This window comes from Leopardus geoffroyi, chromosome C3 (assembly GCF_018350155.1).
Source record: "Leopardus geoffroyi isolate Oge1 chromosome C3, O.geoffroyi_Oge1_pat1.0, whole genome shotgun sequence".
In the NCBI taxonomy this organism is placed as follows: domain Eukaryota; kingdom Metazoa; phylum Chordata; class Mammalia; order Carnivora; family Felidae; genus Leopardus; species Leopardus geoffroyi.
The window spans coordinates 58,815,662-58,830,231 of NC_059338.1; the positions used below are offsets into that span (position 1 = coordinate 58,815,662).

A 14,570-nucleotide genomic window follows, 5' to 3' on the forward strand; every position below is an offset into this window, starting at 1 on the left:
AAGGGACTTCAAAGGGGACGATCAGACGTCCTTACCTTTTTTTTTTAGAAAAGCAAAAACAAGGGCTAGGCCTACAACATGAAGGGATAAATTATACTCAGAACCCTTGGTCCTCTACTGCTTCACACAATACAGTTAAGAAATGTGTGATGATTATAGATTATTACATATATTATATATAAAATGGATGATATAAATAATACAGACATCAAGGGCGCCAAGTCAGTTAACGTCTGGCTCTTGATTTTGATTCAGGTCACCATCTTAAGGTTCATGAGCCCCGCGTCAGTTTCTGCACTGACAGCGTGGAGACTGCTTGGGATTCTCTCTCTGCCCCTCCTCCTCTCTCAAAAATAAACAAACTTAAAAAACAAACAAACAAATATCGGGACACCTGGGTGGCTCAGTCAGTTTAGAGTCCGACTTCAGCTCAGGTCATGATCTCACGGTTCGTAGGTTTGAGCCCTGCATCGGGCTCTGTGCTGATAGCTGGGAGCCTGGATCCTGCTTCAGATTCTGTGTCTCCCTCTCTCTCTCTGCCCCTCCTCCACTCACACCCTGTCTTTCTCTCTCTCAAAAATAAACATTAAAAAAAAAAAAAAAATATATATATATATATATATATACACACACATACACACACACACACACACACACACACACACACACACACACACACATCAATAAAACAGCTTTTGCCAGCTTTGGCTGACTTTAATTAACAAGAAAAATTACCTCTGGGTCGAGATCTTCCTCGTCCTCTATTGCTTTGTGCAACTTCACTTGCTTCTTCAAACCACCTTGATAACATGTCAGACATTCTCTGCATCAATGACACATTGGGACTCTGCTCACCTATTACAATACAGGTCTAATCAGTGAATTCAGTAATAAGTCAGGATCTTTCATTAATGCAAAAATCTAGATTTTAAAGGCCTTTAAAATGAAAACAATTAAAAAAAATCAAACTGCCTAAATAAATTATATGCATGTATATGAATCTCTTAGAGCTATCATTACATTTCATGTAAATGTTTATATAAGTCACTCTCTGTATTCTGAGTTCCTCAAGAATAGAATTTATATTTCCTACATCTTTGTCTATTCTTAGGTACCGTCACATCTCCCATCCTGACCTCAACCCACATCTTTAGTTCGAAGAGTGCACAGCCAGGAAGTGCTCATGAATTGTAAACTGACTGATTATAAGAAAGGCTTGTCCTCTCACTTACATTTCCTTAAACTGAATTTATTTTCATCATACTGTAAGCATATTCCATATATTCAAAATTAACAAAAACCAAAAGCTGCTGTATTTGTCTCTTCCCTCTCCCTCTTTCCTCCTTCAAATATATGAGTTTTCTCTTAAGGAAATTACCAAATTAAGTATGACATCAAATTAAAACTGATAATTTTATTCTACAATCATATAATTTAAAATGCGCATCATTTGTTCTTGAATTTTCTGTGAAAACTTTATACTTTATTGCCTTTATGTAATGTAGCTTTATATTTAAGTATATATTATAAGATGGTACCACGGAAAATATATTGGGGAATAAACATGTTTTTGATCTTAACAGAATTCAGAAGTCATCAGAATAAGATTTTGGCTACAGACCAATCAGTAAAATACACACAGATTAATTCTATTTTAAAAGTGTGCCATCTTAAAGCTCCCAAGGTAATTTCTTATGCTTTGTCAAAGGCATTTGATAAAAAGGGAAAAAAAGATTTTATCTGCTATTATAAAACTCTTGGGTTGGAAACTAAGAGTTTTTGTTTCTCTTTACACCTAATAAAAAGGCAAAAATCAAGAAGTTTGATAATACCTAATGTTTTATATGACAATGAATACTCCTACTTCTAGAAGGAAGGTAAAATAGCGCATTAATTTTGGAGGGTAACTTGATAGCTATCAAAATACAAATGCACTTATCCAGTGACCCAGTTGCTCATTCCACTTTTAGGGATTTATCCTCAGATACACTTGCATGAGTACGTTAAGATATATGTACAAGGACATTCATTGCAGCATCACTTACACTAGCAAAAAAAAAAAAAAAAAAGAAGTTAAAAGATTATTTTTTCAATACCATATTAGAAAAGCCTAACCAAAGTATAGTTACCATCCCGTTCTCGTTCACTCTCAGGCCTTGCTCGGGGTCCAGTATCTGACCAATCACCACGAAGTCTTAAACGCTTCACAGGAGGCTGTCGTAACTAAAAGACGAAGACGAAACTCATTTGCTCAACTCTTAAAGCATGCTTTAAGTCTACCGGATTCTTTCCATGTCCTTGCTTTCTTTACTGAGGATGCAAATGAGATGCTACGTCAAAATATGAAAGCTCTTATAAGGACGAGATCTACTGATGGTACAGCTTACACTTAACATCTTCACCCTAAAGAGTCTGAACACAACTTTGAAATCATGTGTAGGTGACTTCTACTCCCACCTGTATCACTTACCAGCTGACCACAGGGAAGTTATCTAATCACACTGAGCCTGAGTTTTCTATTACGATGATACATGTAGTGTAGGTCAAGTACCTACATATCTGACAAGAGGAATGATCACTATTTGATTATCATTGACAGTTTAGTCTCCGATTCCCCCCAGCATCTACTGCAACCCTTCATGACTCACCTCAGGGTCTCTACTCTACCTTGTTTCCCTCGTTCTTGGCTAATACCTCTTCCTCCTACTTCAGAGAAAATACAGTCAGTCCTGCAGAAGTGACATCAATTTCCTCAGCTGCATTCTACAAACTTATCTATAATCTGCAACTTCCTAATTTCTTCTAACCTTTCTCTGAAGATGTATCATTTATTTTGTTAAGGCTTAATCTCTCCCATCTGTGCTTTTACATTTTGTTCCTTCAAACTCCTCAAGCACCTTGCTTCAATAATTACTCCTTCCCATACCTGCATCCATTTCCTCATTTCTTCCTTACGATATGCTAAAGGTTTTTTACCATTTTTAATACACAAAACACCTCAATTTTATGTTTTTAGTCAGCTATACTCTTTCCCCATGTTTTCTGAAGCTTTACTGTCAAGCTTCTTGAAAAAGGTCTATATTTATTCCTTTATCTACCACTCCTCCTTCACTTCACTGTTACCTTACGCTCCCATCTTTCCAATGAATTCATTCTCACCAATGTCAACAACGGGTGATTAATTGCTCAGTTCACTGATCAATGACAAAATGATCAACAATCAACTACCAATTCAAATGGCACATTGCCCAACTTATTTTGATGTCTATACCACTTGACACTCTTGATTATTCTCTGTAACTTTTATATTTTTAACATTTGTGATTGAGATATAACACATATACCATAATACCCACCCTTTTAAAGTATGTAAGTCAGTGGTGCATATGCTCAGAGCTGTGTAACCACTTGTATCACCACTAATTCCAGAACATTTTCATCACCTCAAAGAGAAATCCTATAGCTACGAGCAGCTACTCCCAATTTCTCCTTCGACTCAGTTCCTGGAGACCACCAATCTATTTTCTGGCTCTCTAGATATGCCCACTCTGGACATTTCATACAAATAGAAGCAGATGTGGCCCTTTCTGTCTGGCTTCTTTCACTTAGCATAATATTTTCGAAGTTCATCCATGTTGCCCCATGTATCAGTATTTCATTCCTTTTTACGGCTCAGTAATAGTCCATGATTTGGATATACCATGTTTTGTTTATTCATTCATCAGTCGATGCACATTGAGTTGTTTCCACTTTTTTGGCTACCGTGAATAATATTGCTGTGAACATATGTGCAAGTTTTTGTGGGGAAATATGTCTTCAATTCTCTTCAGTATATATCTGGAAGTGGAATTGCTGGGTCACATGATAATTCTATGTTTAACTTTTGAGGAACTGCCCAACTGTTTTCCAAAGCAGCTGCACCATTTTACATTCCTATCAGCAACGTGTGAAAGCTCCAATTTCTTCCTGTCTTCATCAACACCGTTACTGACTTTTTTATTTTAGCCAAACTGGTGAGTACGAAGTGGTACCTCACTGTGGTTTTGATATATTTTGGATACTAGATTCTAAATCATTAGTAAAATATAGGATATATACAGATTCTAAATCATAAATCAAATATATGTTATACAAACATTTTCTCCCATTTTGTGGGTCATTCCCTTTATTTTTATTTTTTTAACAAAACATTCACTGATAGTTTCCCTGACAATTAAGCAGATTTTGATAGAAACTTGGTGACAACTTAGCTGTAAATTTTCTGTTTTCTCCTGGAAACCATTCTGAGCAATAAGGAGGTTGGGGGAAAAAATATCTCAACACCCTCAGCAAAGAAGACAGAAAAATAAAAACCCTCACAAATTCCATAAGTAGGTAAATATGGCAAAGAGCAACAGAGGATAGAAAATCTACACAGGAAGCCACAAGTACGACACAGAATAACCAAAAGATTAGAGAAAGCCTCGTGTGGTAGCTGTCCAAAATCTTAGACTAAAATCATTTCCAGAAACAGAGGGCCTCACTCTATGTGAACTATATTTAGAATAGAATGGAGCCCTGCTCCATGGTTAGGGGAAGAAACTTTATATTATACAAGCAAAGAACTGGTTGTTATAACCTCAGCAACTATTTCTGGAACAAGACATTCAAGTTAAAAACAGTCCCAAGTTTGACTTTTTGAGATATGCAAAATAATCTAGTCAAGAATACCGAAAATGGTACAAGCATTAATTCAGTCATTCAAAGAAGATTTTCCTGAGCATGTTTTATGTGTCAGGCACTACTCTAGGTGGTGGAAAAAGATCAATGGATAAACTATACAAAAATCCCAACGTCACAGAACTTATAGGCTACTGGAGTAGATAAACAATACATGATTACAAAAAAAAGAAAGTGAAATATACAAAGAAAGTGCTGAGTGTTATGGGGAAAAAATTAAGTAGACAAAGGAGATAGGCAGTACCAGAAAGTTAAAGGCTGTGATTACCTGGGAAGACCATTTCATGCCTGGCAAACACAAAAGCCGTAAGGTAAAGCACACCTGGGCTGCCTGAGTAAGTAAGTAGACGGGGTCAGAGAAGAGTACAATAGAAGTACTGAGAGAACAGCAGCAATAACAAGAACTACATGAGACAAGGTCTTGAAGCCACTGTAGAAACCTTCGTTTTGCTTTAAATGAGATGGGCAGCCACCTGTAGTACTGATCAGAAGAGCAGCATAATTTGACTCGGTTTTAAAGGATCACTTTGGCTGCTACGTAGCTAAATATGGGGGCAGAGGAATCAAAGCAGGGGGACTGGTTAAAAGCTACCATAATAATCTAGGAGAGATGGTTGATGCCTTGGATCAGGGCAGTAGTGGGAGTCAGAATGGGAAGCTGTACTACAGATCTGGGGTATGTATTTTAGGGACAAATCATGGGGACCAGGAGAACATTAGAGACTGGATTCAACAAAGTAGTCCAATAATGGGGTGGGGCAAATAGGAAAATGTCAAAAAGATATTAGAGGAAAAGGAAAAGACAGAAAAGACAACAAAAGGAAAAAAGGAACACAAAAAATAAGAAAAATGAGAAGTAAAAAAATTGAACGAGACAATGAAAAAAATAAAAGAGAAATTATTAGAGGATATAAAGAAATAAAAAGAAGCCCCCACAAATTAAGAAAATTTAAAAATACCACTGAAACACAAGAAAAAATCATTATGTGAAACTTTTATTCATATTTTAAAACCCCACTCAATCATTTCTTACAGTTCCAATCAAAATACATTATTCCTTCCTTTGGTCTACTCATATAGAACATAATTTCTTCTTTTTTGTTAAGTTTATTTATTTTGAGAGCAAGTGCACATGTGTACATGGGCAGGGGAGAGGCAGAGAGAGAGAGGAAGAAAGAGAATCCCAAGCAGGCTCTGTGCTGATGTGGGGCTCGATCCCACGACCCTGGATTCACAACCTGAGTGAAAATCAAGAGCCGGACACTTAACTGACTGAGCCACCCAGGCGCCCCAGAACATAACTCTTATTTAGAATTCTATTAAGTTTTATATATTCGTTTATTTATATCTCTATTCCCACTAAACTGTAAATTCCTGAGGGAGAGGCTATGTCTTTGTCACAGTCATCCCAGATTTTCTAAAGTTTAGTATAGGACCTAGTGCACAGTAGGCACGTGTCAAGGATTTAGGATAAAACACTGAAGAACAGATGTTGAGCTTAAGAAGGAGACAGACTACCAACTTCTATATACACCTGTCAATTATTTGGTTTATTATAGAAGCATGATTTAGTTTTGTAATTTTAATCCATTTTCAGAATTATTTTTCTTAATTCAACAAAGAACACTGAGAAAACCACATTCACTGTTCACGACTCAGCCTCGTTCACCCTGATTATGTAAACATATTGTGTTTACATATGTAAACACATAAGTATTCTATGGTACAAAAGCTGGCTGGCCCACTTCAAATGTTTCTGCATTCCAACTTTCATTATGTAACAGTCAGGAAGTTGGAATGTAACTTCATTCACTAAAACATGCATCTCAAGAGAAAATTACCCAGCAGCAACAAAATAACAGAGCAGATCTCATGTTTTCAATCAGGCCAATAAAGTCAAAAACAGCCTTCGTTAGCCATCATACCCCTTTCTTTGTCAATTTCCTAATTCATTTAAATACACCGACACTTTTAAAAGCCCAAAATAGATTTATAAAGTTATCCCGATTTTTTCCTAATTTTATAGCCCTCTAAACCCACAACCATAAGTACTGGATTTAGTTTTGCATCTCACAGGAATTACAAAATTGTTGTTCCTTAATACCTTTAAAATACGTTCACTGATAGGAGTTGGTCCAATACCAAAAAGTCACTGATAATTAATAAAGCAACAGTTAATTTCAAAAACATTTACAAGCCAAGTGATTAAACATAGGACATTAAAAAAAAAAAAAAAAAGCCAAAGTGAAAAATATGTTGGGGAAAGAAGTTTAATAGGTTAAAACAAACATTTTTCTATTGCTGTATATTGCCAAAGATACATTTTTTCTGGTTTTTGCCTTTTATAAGATGGTTTGCTATTTTATTTTTTTAAAGATTTTATTTTTAAAAATTCTCTACATCCAATGTGGAACTTGAACCCACAACCCTAAGATCAAGAGTCACAGGCTCTAAATGACTGAGCCAGCCAGGCACCCTAATGGTTCACTATGGTAGAGTCATTTTAGTGGCAGCAATTCTGTCACTTAGTTTTCAATATAGAATATTGTACATGTATAGATATATATGTAACAGATAAAATGTGATATATAAACTCCAATAAGACTAAATGTTTTTGTTCACCAATAGGAGTTAACCAAATACCATTTTCCACTCATATGTGGTCAGCAATCCCCTCCTCCCCCGATTGTGTGTGTGCGTGTATTTTAGCTTGCCTTTTTCTCATTCGCTCAGATGTGTTCTGTAAAATAAACCCACGGATGTATGCCACTCGTTCATAATTGTGAAAGAGAGGCACCATCAGGAGAGAAGGGGATTGCTGTCCACATGTGAACAGAAAATGGTAACAACATACAACTCCTATTGGTGTATGAACAGAAACATTTAGTCTCTTGGGAATTTACACCTCCCATTTTTTATTATTTTAATCGCTTTTCCCGCAACTGTTAGAACTGTTGATATTTCTTGCTTGCTCCTGTGCATCCACAAAGTTAAAGAAACATTTTGCTATTAAAAATTTTCTCTTTAAAAATGTTTCACGATACTTTTTTCTAGTCAGCCCCTGTTCTTCCAGGTATATTCCAAGTCCTCTTTCAAAACTTCAACTATAAATGTCTTGTGAATCAATTCTATTTTTTGAAGGCCTACAGGCCCCAGGAGTCACTGAGTCAGTGTCTTCTGAACTGAATGAAGAACATGGTTTTGAGTAAGCTTACCTCTTCTCTTCTTTCTTCTGCAGAAGGAGTTTTAAGTTCTCGTGCTGTATCATCTTTCGGGTCAAAAAGATATATATAATCTGAAGAGTAACTAACGAGAATCTCTTGGCCATCTTCGCTGTAACACAGAGATGTCACCCTGCAGGACTTATTATTAAGATGGGAAGGGATAAAACGGGCAACCATTCCAGTAGTTCCTCGACCTGCATAATTCCCTAAATAAGAAAATAGGAAGTTGTATAATTTTTTTAAGAAAAACATTTTAAAAACTCTTAATCTGAATTATGAGATATGTGATTTAATGTAGCAATATAAAATCCAAACTATCCTGTTCTATTTCTAGAAGAAGCTCTTTTCTCAATAGTCTGATTTTATAACAAAATAATAAAGAATACAGCATAAAGTCTACATATCCTTTAAAAAATTTCCTGAGTTGCTGGAATTCCAGATTACATAAAGCATTTAACTAGAAATATGAGTTATTTAATCAGTTAAAATGATTTATGATTTAGGGGCACCTGGGTATCTCAGTCGGTTAAGAGTCCGACTTGATTTCAGCTCAGGTAACGATCTCACGGTTCCGGAGTCTGAGCCCTGAGTTGGTCTCTGTGCTGACTGACAGCATAGAGCCTGCCTGGGATTCTCTCTCTCCCCCTCCCCCACTCGCACTTTCATTCTTTCTCAAAAGTAAACATTTAAAAAGATAGTAAATAAAAATTTTTTTTAATTTACATTCACTTTTCTTCTTTTCCTTTCCTTCCCTCCTTCCCCTTCCTTTCCTCTCTTCCCTCCCTTTTCTTCCTTCCCTCGCTTCTCTTCCCTTCCCTCCCTTTGCTTCCCCTTCCTGTCCCTCCCTCTCCTTCCTTCCCTCTCTTTTCTTCCTTCCCTCTCTTCCCTTTCCTTCCTTCCTTTCTCCTCTCTTTTCCATCCCTTCCCTCTGCTTCGCTTCACTTCCCTTCCGTCCCTTCCTTCCCTCTTTCTTTCCCTTCCCTTCCTCCTCCCCTCTCTTCTCCTCTCCCCTCTCCTTTTTTCTTTTCTTCTCTTTCTTTTCTTTCTTTCAGTGATCTCTACATCCAACATGGGGCTCAAACTCATGATCCTGAGATCTCTTCCAACTGAGCCAGCCAGGCTCCCCTATGTTTTTAAAAGATTTTTGATTGTCCTGAAATTTTCTTCTTATAACGAAGGGGGGTAGTATTCCAACTTTAATTAATTTTGGTAGTCATCAACATAATACAGTATAATAGAGAAAGGGTCAACTGGCATTTTGTGCACTGGAGGTCTGGGAATGCTAAATTCTGAGAGTCCCATAAAACTGTACGAACACTGCACAAGGAGGCCTTGTTCTGCCGAAAATGTCAACCGTGTCCCATCTGTTGAGAAATAGTAAGTTAGCCTACAATTTCATATTATATTACTACTGTTCCCCCTAAAAGTGCATATCCAGATACATAAGACACCTCAATCACGGTTCCAAAACCAAACCAAACCCCACCTCGTCCTCCCATTTCCATAATCTATGTTCATTTTTACTGGACATAAATTGACCCTGAGCTTGACATTGTTAGTTTCTGACCAAGTCCATTTTTATTTTGGGCAATACAAAATACGCGAATATATGTAAGTGTGTATATATGTTTGTATATTTGGTGGGTATGTGGGTATAAAATCCTGGCCTTCCCTTACTGAAAAATGCTGAAGAACGATGGCTTTCAGTTGGGTATTTCAGAAGTGGTTTGATCCCACAATGGATGAGGAGCGAATGAGGAGTTTCAGATGGATTCAACAGCATAGCTAACAGTACTTTAGGCATAAACATATGCTATACAGTAACACAAAGCCAACTCACTGCTCTTTCTAACTCTTCTGTCTCCTGAAAAGAGAAATTAGGAAAGCCAAGTGCCGGGGCACCTGGGTGGTTCAGTCAGTTGAGCATCCAACTCTATTTCGGCTCAGGTCATGATATCGGGGTCGTGGGATTGAGCCCTGCGTTGGGCTCCATGCTGAGCATGGAGCCTGCTTGGGATTCTCTCTCTCTCTCTCTCTTCTCTCTCTATCCCTCTGCCTCTCTCCCCTGTTCGCTCTTTCTCACTCTCTCTAAATTGAAATTAAAAAATTTTTTTTTAAAACAAGGAAGGCAAAGTGTTGTGGGCTGATAGTGTCCCCCACAAAATTCACGTCCACCCAGAACCTCAGAATGGTTCTGGAATATGTGGGATATTTGGAAATAGGGTCTTTGCAGATATAATTAGTAAGATGAGGTCATAACTAGAGTGGACCCTAGATCCAATATGTCCTCATACAAGGAGGAAAATGTGGATTCAGACACACATACGGGAGAATGGCATGTCAACACAGAAGCAGAGATTGAAATGAAACATTTAAAAGCCAAGATTAATAGCAATCACCAGAAGCCAGAAGTATGCAATAGATCCTCCCTGAGAGCCACCAGCAGAAAACCCTGTGAAACCTTGATTTTAGACATGTAGCCTCCAGAAATGTGAGAATCAATTTCTGTTATCTTAAGCCACCCAACATGTGGCAATTCATTATGACAGTCATAGGAAACTAACATGTCAACTGTTACAACTTTTTAAGGTGACAAACTACAAAAGCATCACACTGATAGGGTCATAAAACCCTGGTAAAATGCTGTTTTTCTATGAATCCGTATTATTATTATTTTTTTTTAATGTTTATTTATTTTTGAGACAGAGAGAGACAGAGCATGAATGGGGGAGGGGCAGAGAGAGAGGGAGACGCAGAATCGGAAGCAGGCTCCAGGCTCTGAGCCATCAGCCCAGAGCCTGACGCGGGGCTCGAACTCACGAACCGTGAGATCGTGACCTGAGCTGAAGTCGGATGCTCAACCGACTGAGCCACCCAGGCGCCCCTGAATCCGTATTATTTAATTACATTGTGTTTACTGAATTTTCTGACAAACTAATGACATTTTAAAACTGCAAATATGTCCTACAGATTTATTCTTTGAACTGACAGAATCTTATATTTTCTCTAACATACAGCTGTTTACCTGTGGCTCTTGTGCCCAGCATTCGCCGATCATATATTCGTACTGAGCTATCTGAACAGCCGACAGCAAGATAATAAGGTATCGGTGGACAAATAGCTACCGAGGTGGCGGCACGTCGGCAGTTAATTAAAATATCCTATGAAAGAGAAAACACCAGCGTCACGGAGCTCTGCCACAGAGAGGATAATCTAAAGATTTAAAACACTTGAACATTAAAAATACTATCCTTTGAATTAGAAGAAAATAACCTTTCTTAAAAGTCCTAAGCTAGGATGATAACGAGAAGGAAAACAACAACATGGTTTTCTTTTCATTTATTTTTCAGATATCTGTTAGTGTTTCTAACAAATTCAGCTGACGTGAGATCAAAATAGATATACGTGGTCAATATTCCTCCTCAGCAGTTTATCACTATAAGGAAAATTCCTTTTTTTTCTTTTTTTATAGCTTGCTACACAATTCCAAAATTGACTAACACAACATTGTAAATTTTCCTTATAAACCAATCAAAATAAAAATTATATGGAAAGATAAATTGGAGGTTAAAAGAGCAAATAATATTTGAGTAATGAAAATTACATTCTGAAAAGGAAAAAAACAAAAATTACTCCGAAATACAAGACTAAAACTGAGTAATTATGTTAGGTCAGCAAGATTTAATGAAATTAAATCCATCCACAATCTTAGAACCCAGAGATAACTTACTGTCCGATTTTAATTATAATCTTAATTTTTTTGTCACTTGTACAAAAATTTGATTCTTACATCTTTGCAATCTTCTTTTGTGCAGCTAGTTTTGATGCGTGTGTCAAACCACCTAACAGTTCCGTCTTCACCACAAGAGAGAAAAGTATACGGGTCATTGGGTACAGTCATAATCTGAAGGTGAAAACAAAAGTACAGGTAATGTTATTGAGCACTTGGATGGTTTTGAAAGACATCGCTACCGTTCCATAAAATAAAATGAAGAATAAATAATCAAGTAAAACTGTCTTCTTATTCACAGACGATTTGATCATGTAAGCAGAAAATCCTATGTAATCAATTTTTAAAAAATTTATTAGAATAAGTGAATGTAGCAAAGTTGCAGGATACAAGATCAATATATAAAAATCAATGTCACGTCTCTATACCAGCAACAAAATCATCAGATACTGAAATTTTAAAAATATCATTTACAATAACATGAAAAATATGAACTACTTAAACATATGTAAGACACATGATACTGAAAATTATAAAACATTGCTGAGTAAAATTAAAGTCCTAAGTAAAGTAAGGGAGATGTATTGTGTTCATGGATTGGAAGATTTTTTTTTTATTTTAGAGAGAGAGAGCACATGAGGTGGAGGAGAGGGGCAGAAGAAAAAACAGAGCGAATCTCAGGCTCCACGCTCAGCACAGGGCCCAGGGCTCGATCGCACAACCCTGAGATCATGACCTGAGCTGAAATCAGGAGCCAGACGTTCCACTAACTGAGTCACCCAGGAGCCCCTCAATTGTATTTTTTTTTAGTTTATTTATTTATTTTGGGAGTGTGCATGCGCACGAACAGGGGAGGGGCAGAGAGAGAGAGAGAGAGAGAGAGAGAGAGAATCCCAAGCAGGCTCCACACTATCAGCACAGGGCCCAATGCAGGGCTCCATCTCAGATCATGACCTGAGCCAAAAGCAAGAGTTGGATGCTTACCGACTAAGCCAACCAGGTGCCCCTCAACTGCATTTTTTATACAGCTACATTTAAAAATTAAAATCCTTGAAAAGATAACATTTATGACTGTACCAAAATACCAAATACTTAAAAAATGTAAGGAAATCTAGAGTAACACCACATAAAAATTGTAAAATATTGAGAGAAATTAGAAACCTTAATAAATGCAAAACTATATCATCTTCATTGATTAGAATATGTAATAAATTGTTAAGATATTAGTTTACCCTGTATTTATTTTTAAATTCAGTATAACAATAATCCAACTTTCAGCAAATTGTTTTTTTGCTTTTTGTTTTTTTAGTTTATTTATTTTGAGACAGACAGACAAAGAGAGCAAGCAGAGGAAGGGCAGAGAGCGAGCGGAACAGAGGATCTGAGGCCGGCTCTGCGCAGACAGCAGAGAGCCCACGCAGGGCTCAAACTCACGCCCCGTGAGATCATGACCCGAGCCAAAGTCACACACTTAACTGACTGAGGCACCCAGGTGCCCCAGCAAATTGTTTTTGTTGGAAACCAATATGCTGGTTTGAAAAGTTATACTGAAACACGAAGAATCTTGAAACAGTGACTCTACTAGATACGAAGATTCATTACAAAGCTATTGCAATTAAAACAGTTTGGTATTTTAAAAAGTACAAATAGGTCAACGGTGCAAAATAGAGTACAGGAATGGATCTATCCACATATGAACTCTTAATTTATGATTAATGGCACACTGAATAGCAACAGCGGGGAAAACAATCTTTACCATAAAAGATTGTGGGTAAAATCCATATGGAGAGTGATATCGGCAAAATTGCAAAACAGGATGCCTCAACTCATTCCCCTAGAGAAACATTGGCTTTTAATAACAATATAAAGTCAAAAAGCCTTTATGAGAATACCAAAGACCAGTTAAGAAAGCAATATACCAGGAAAGTTCAAAGCCAAGTACAGCCATAATGAAAGGAATAAGAAAAGCTTATTTCATTTCAATTCACACCAGAGCCTTCCCAAAGGCAGCACAGCACAAAACTGGAGGGGGGGGGGGGAGCGGGGCAGGTGGAAAGCCCAACTTGCAGCTTCTCCATTGGAAAGGAAAGAGAAGAGTGGAATGTGTGTCCAACATTCCAGCTTACAGGCAGGTGGAGGAGGGCTACCAAGGGACTAGTTTCTGTCTCTCCTGACTCAGCATTGATAAAACTTGAGAGAACAAAAGAGAGCACAGTGGCTTCCTTGCAGGATCACAGATGGAAAAGGGAGCAGAATGGAATGGAAAATTCCATCTCTCTGAATGGACCGGAGAAGATGCATCCTCATAAAAAGTTTAAGGGACTTCCAGAATCTCTAGCTGGGCTGACTGGTGAAGACCTTCCCTACACAAAACCCGTCTAAAAAGACCAGGAGAAGATGGCTATTTTTTCCAAAGCAAAAACCACAACAACAAAATAATGAGGCACAAAAAGATACAGTGTAACAGCCCAAAGGAACAAAATAAATTTTCAGTAACTGACCCTAATAAGATGAAGATCTACGAACTGCCTAAGAAAAGAATTCAAATTAATCGTACTAAAGAAGCTCAATGCATCACAAGAGGACACAAATAGACAACTGAATGAAACTAGGGAAACACTGCATGAACAAAAGGAGAATATCGCCAGTGAAGTAAAAACTGCAGAAAGAGGCAAATGGTAATTTTAGACATGAAGAATATAATAACATTTACCAATTTACTAGAGGGGATCAACATCAGGCTTGATCAAGCAGAAAGAAGAATCAACACACCTGAAGACAACTCATTTGAAATTATTGTGTCAGAGGAACAAAAAGGAAGAATGAAAGAAAGTGAAGAAAACCCTAAGAGACTTCTAGAACACAACAAACTGAGCAATATATATGGAAGTTCCAGA

The 14,570-nt window shown here is 37.4% G+C and overlaps 1 protein-coding gene across 9 annotated transcripts in view; it reads right to left on the reverse strand.

Annotated features, from left to right (window-relative positions):
• Nucleotides 1-14,570, reverse strand: part of DCAF6 (DDB1 and CUL4 associated factor 6) — a 135,093-nt gene that overhangs the window by 77,343 nt on the left and 43,180 nt on the right. For all 9 annotated transcript variants that reach the window (XM_045453041.1, XM_045453040.1, XM_045453039.1 and 6 more), the window contains exons 5-9: nucleotides 11,734-11,847; nucleotides 10,969-11,104; nucleotides 7,935-8,149; nucleotides 2,130-2,223; nucleotides 736-855 (exon numbers count right to left, since the gene is read on the reverse strand). In XM_045453041.1, the coding sequence (XP_045308997.1) occupies nucleotides 736-855; nucleotides 2,130-2,223; nucleotides 7,935-8,149; nucleotides 10,969-11,104; nucleotides 11,734-11,847 (679 nt within the window). The remainder of the gene's footprint in view (nucleotides 1-735; nucleotides 856-2,129; nucleotides 2,224-7,934; nucleotides 8,150-10,968; nucleotides 11,105-11,733; nucleotides 11,848-14,570) is intronic.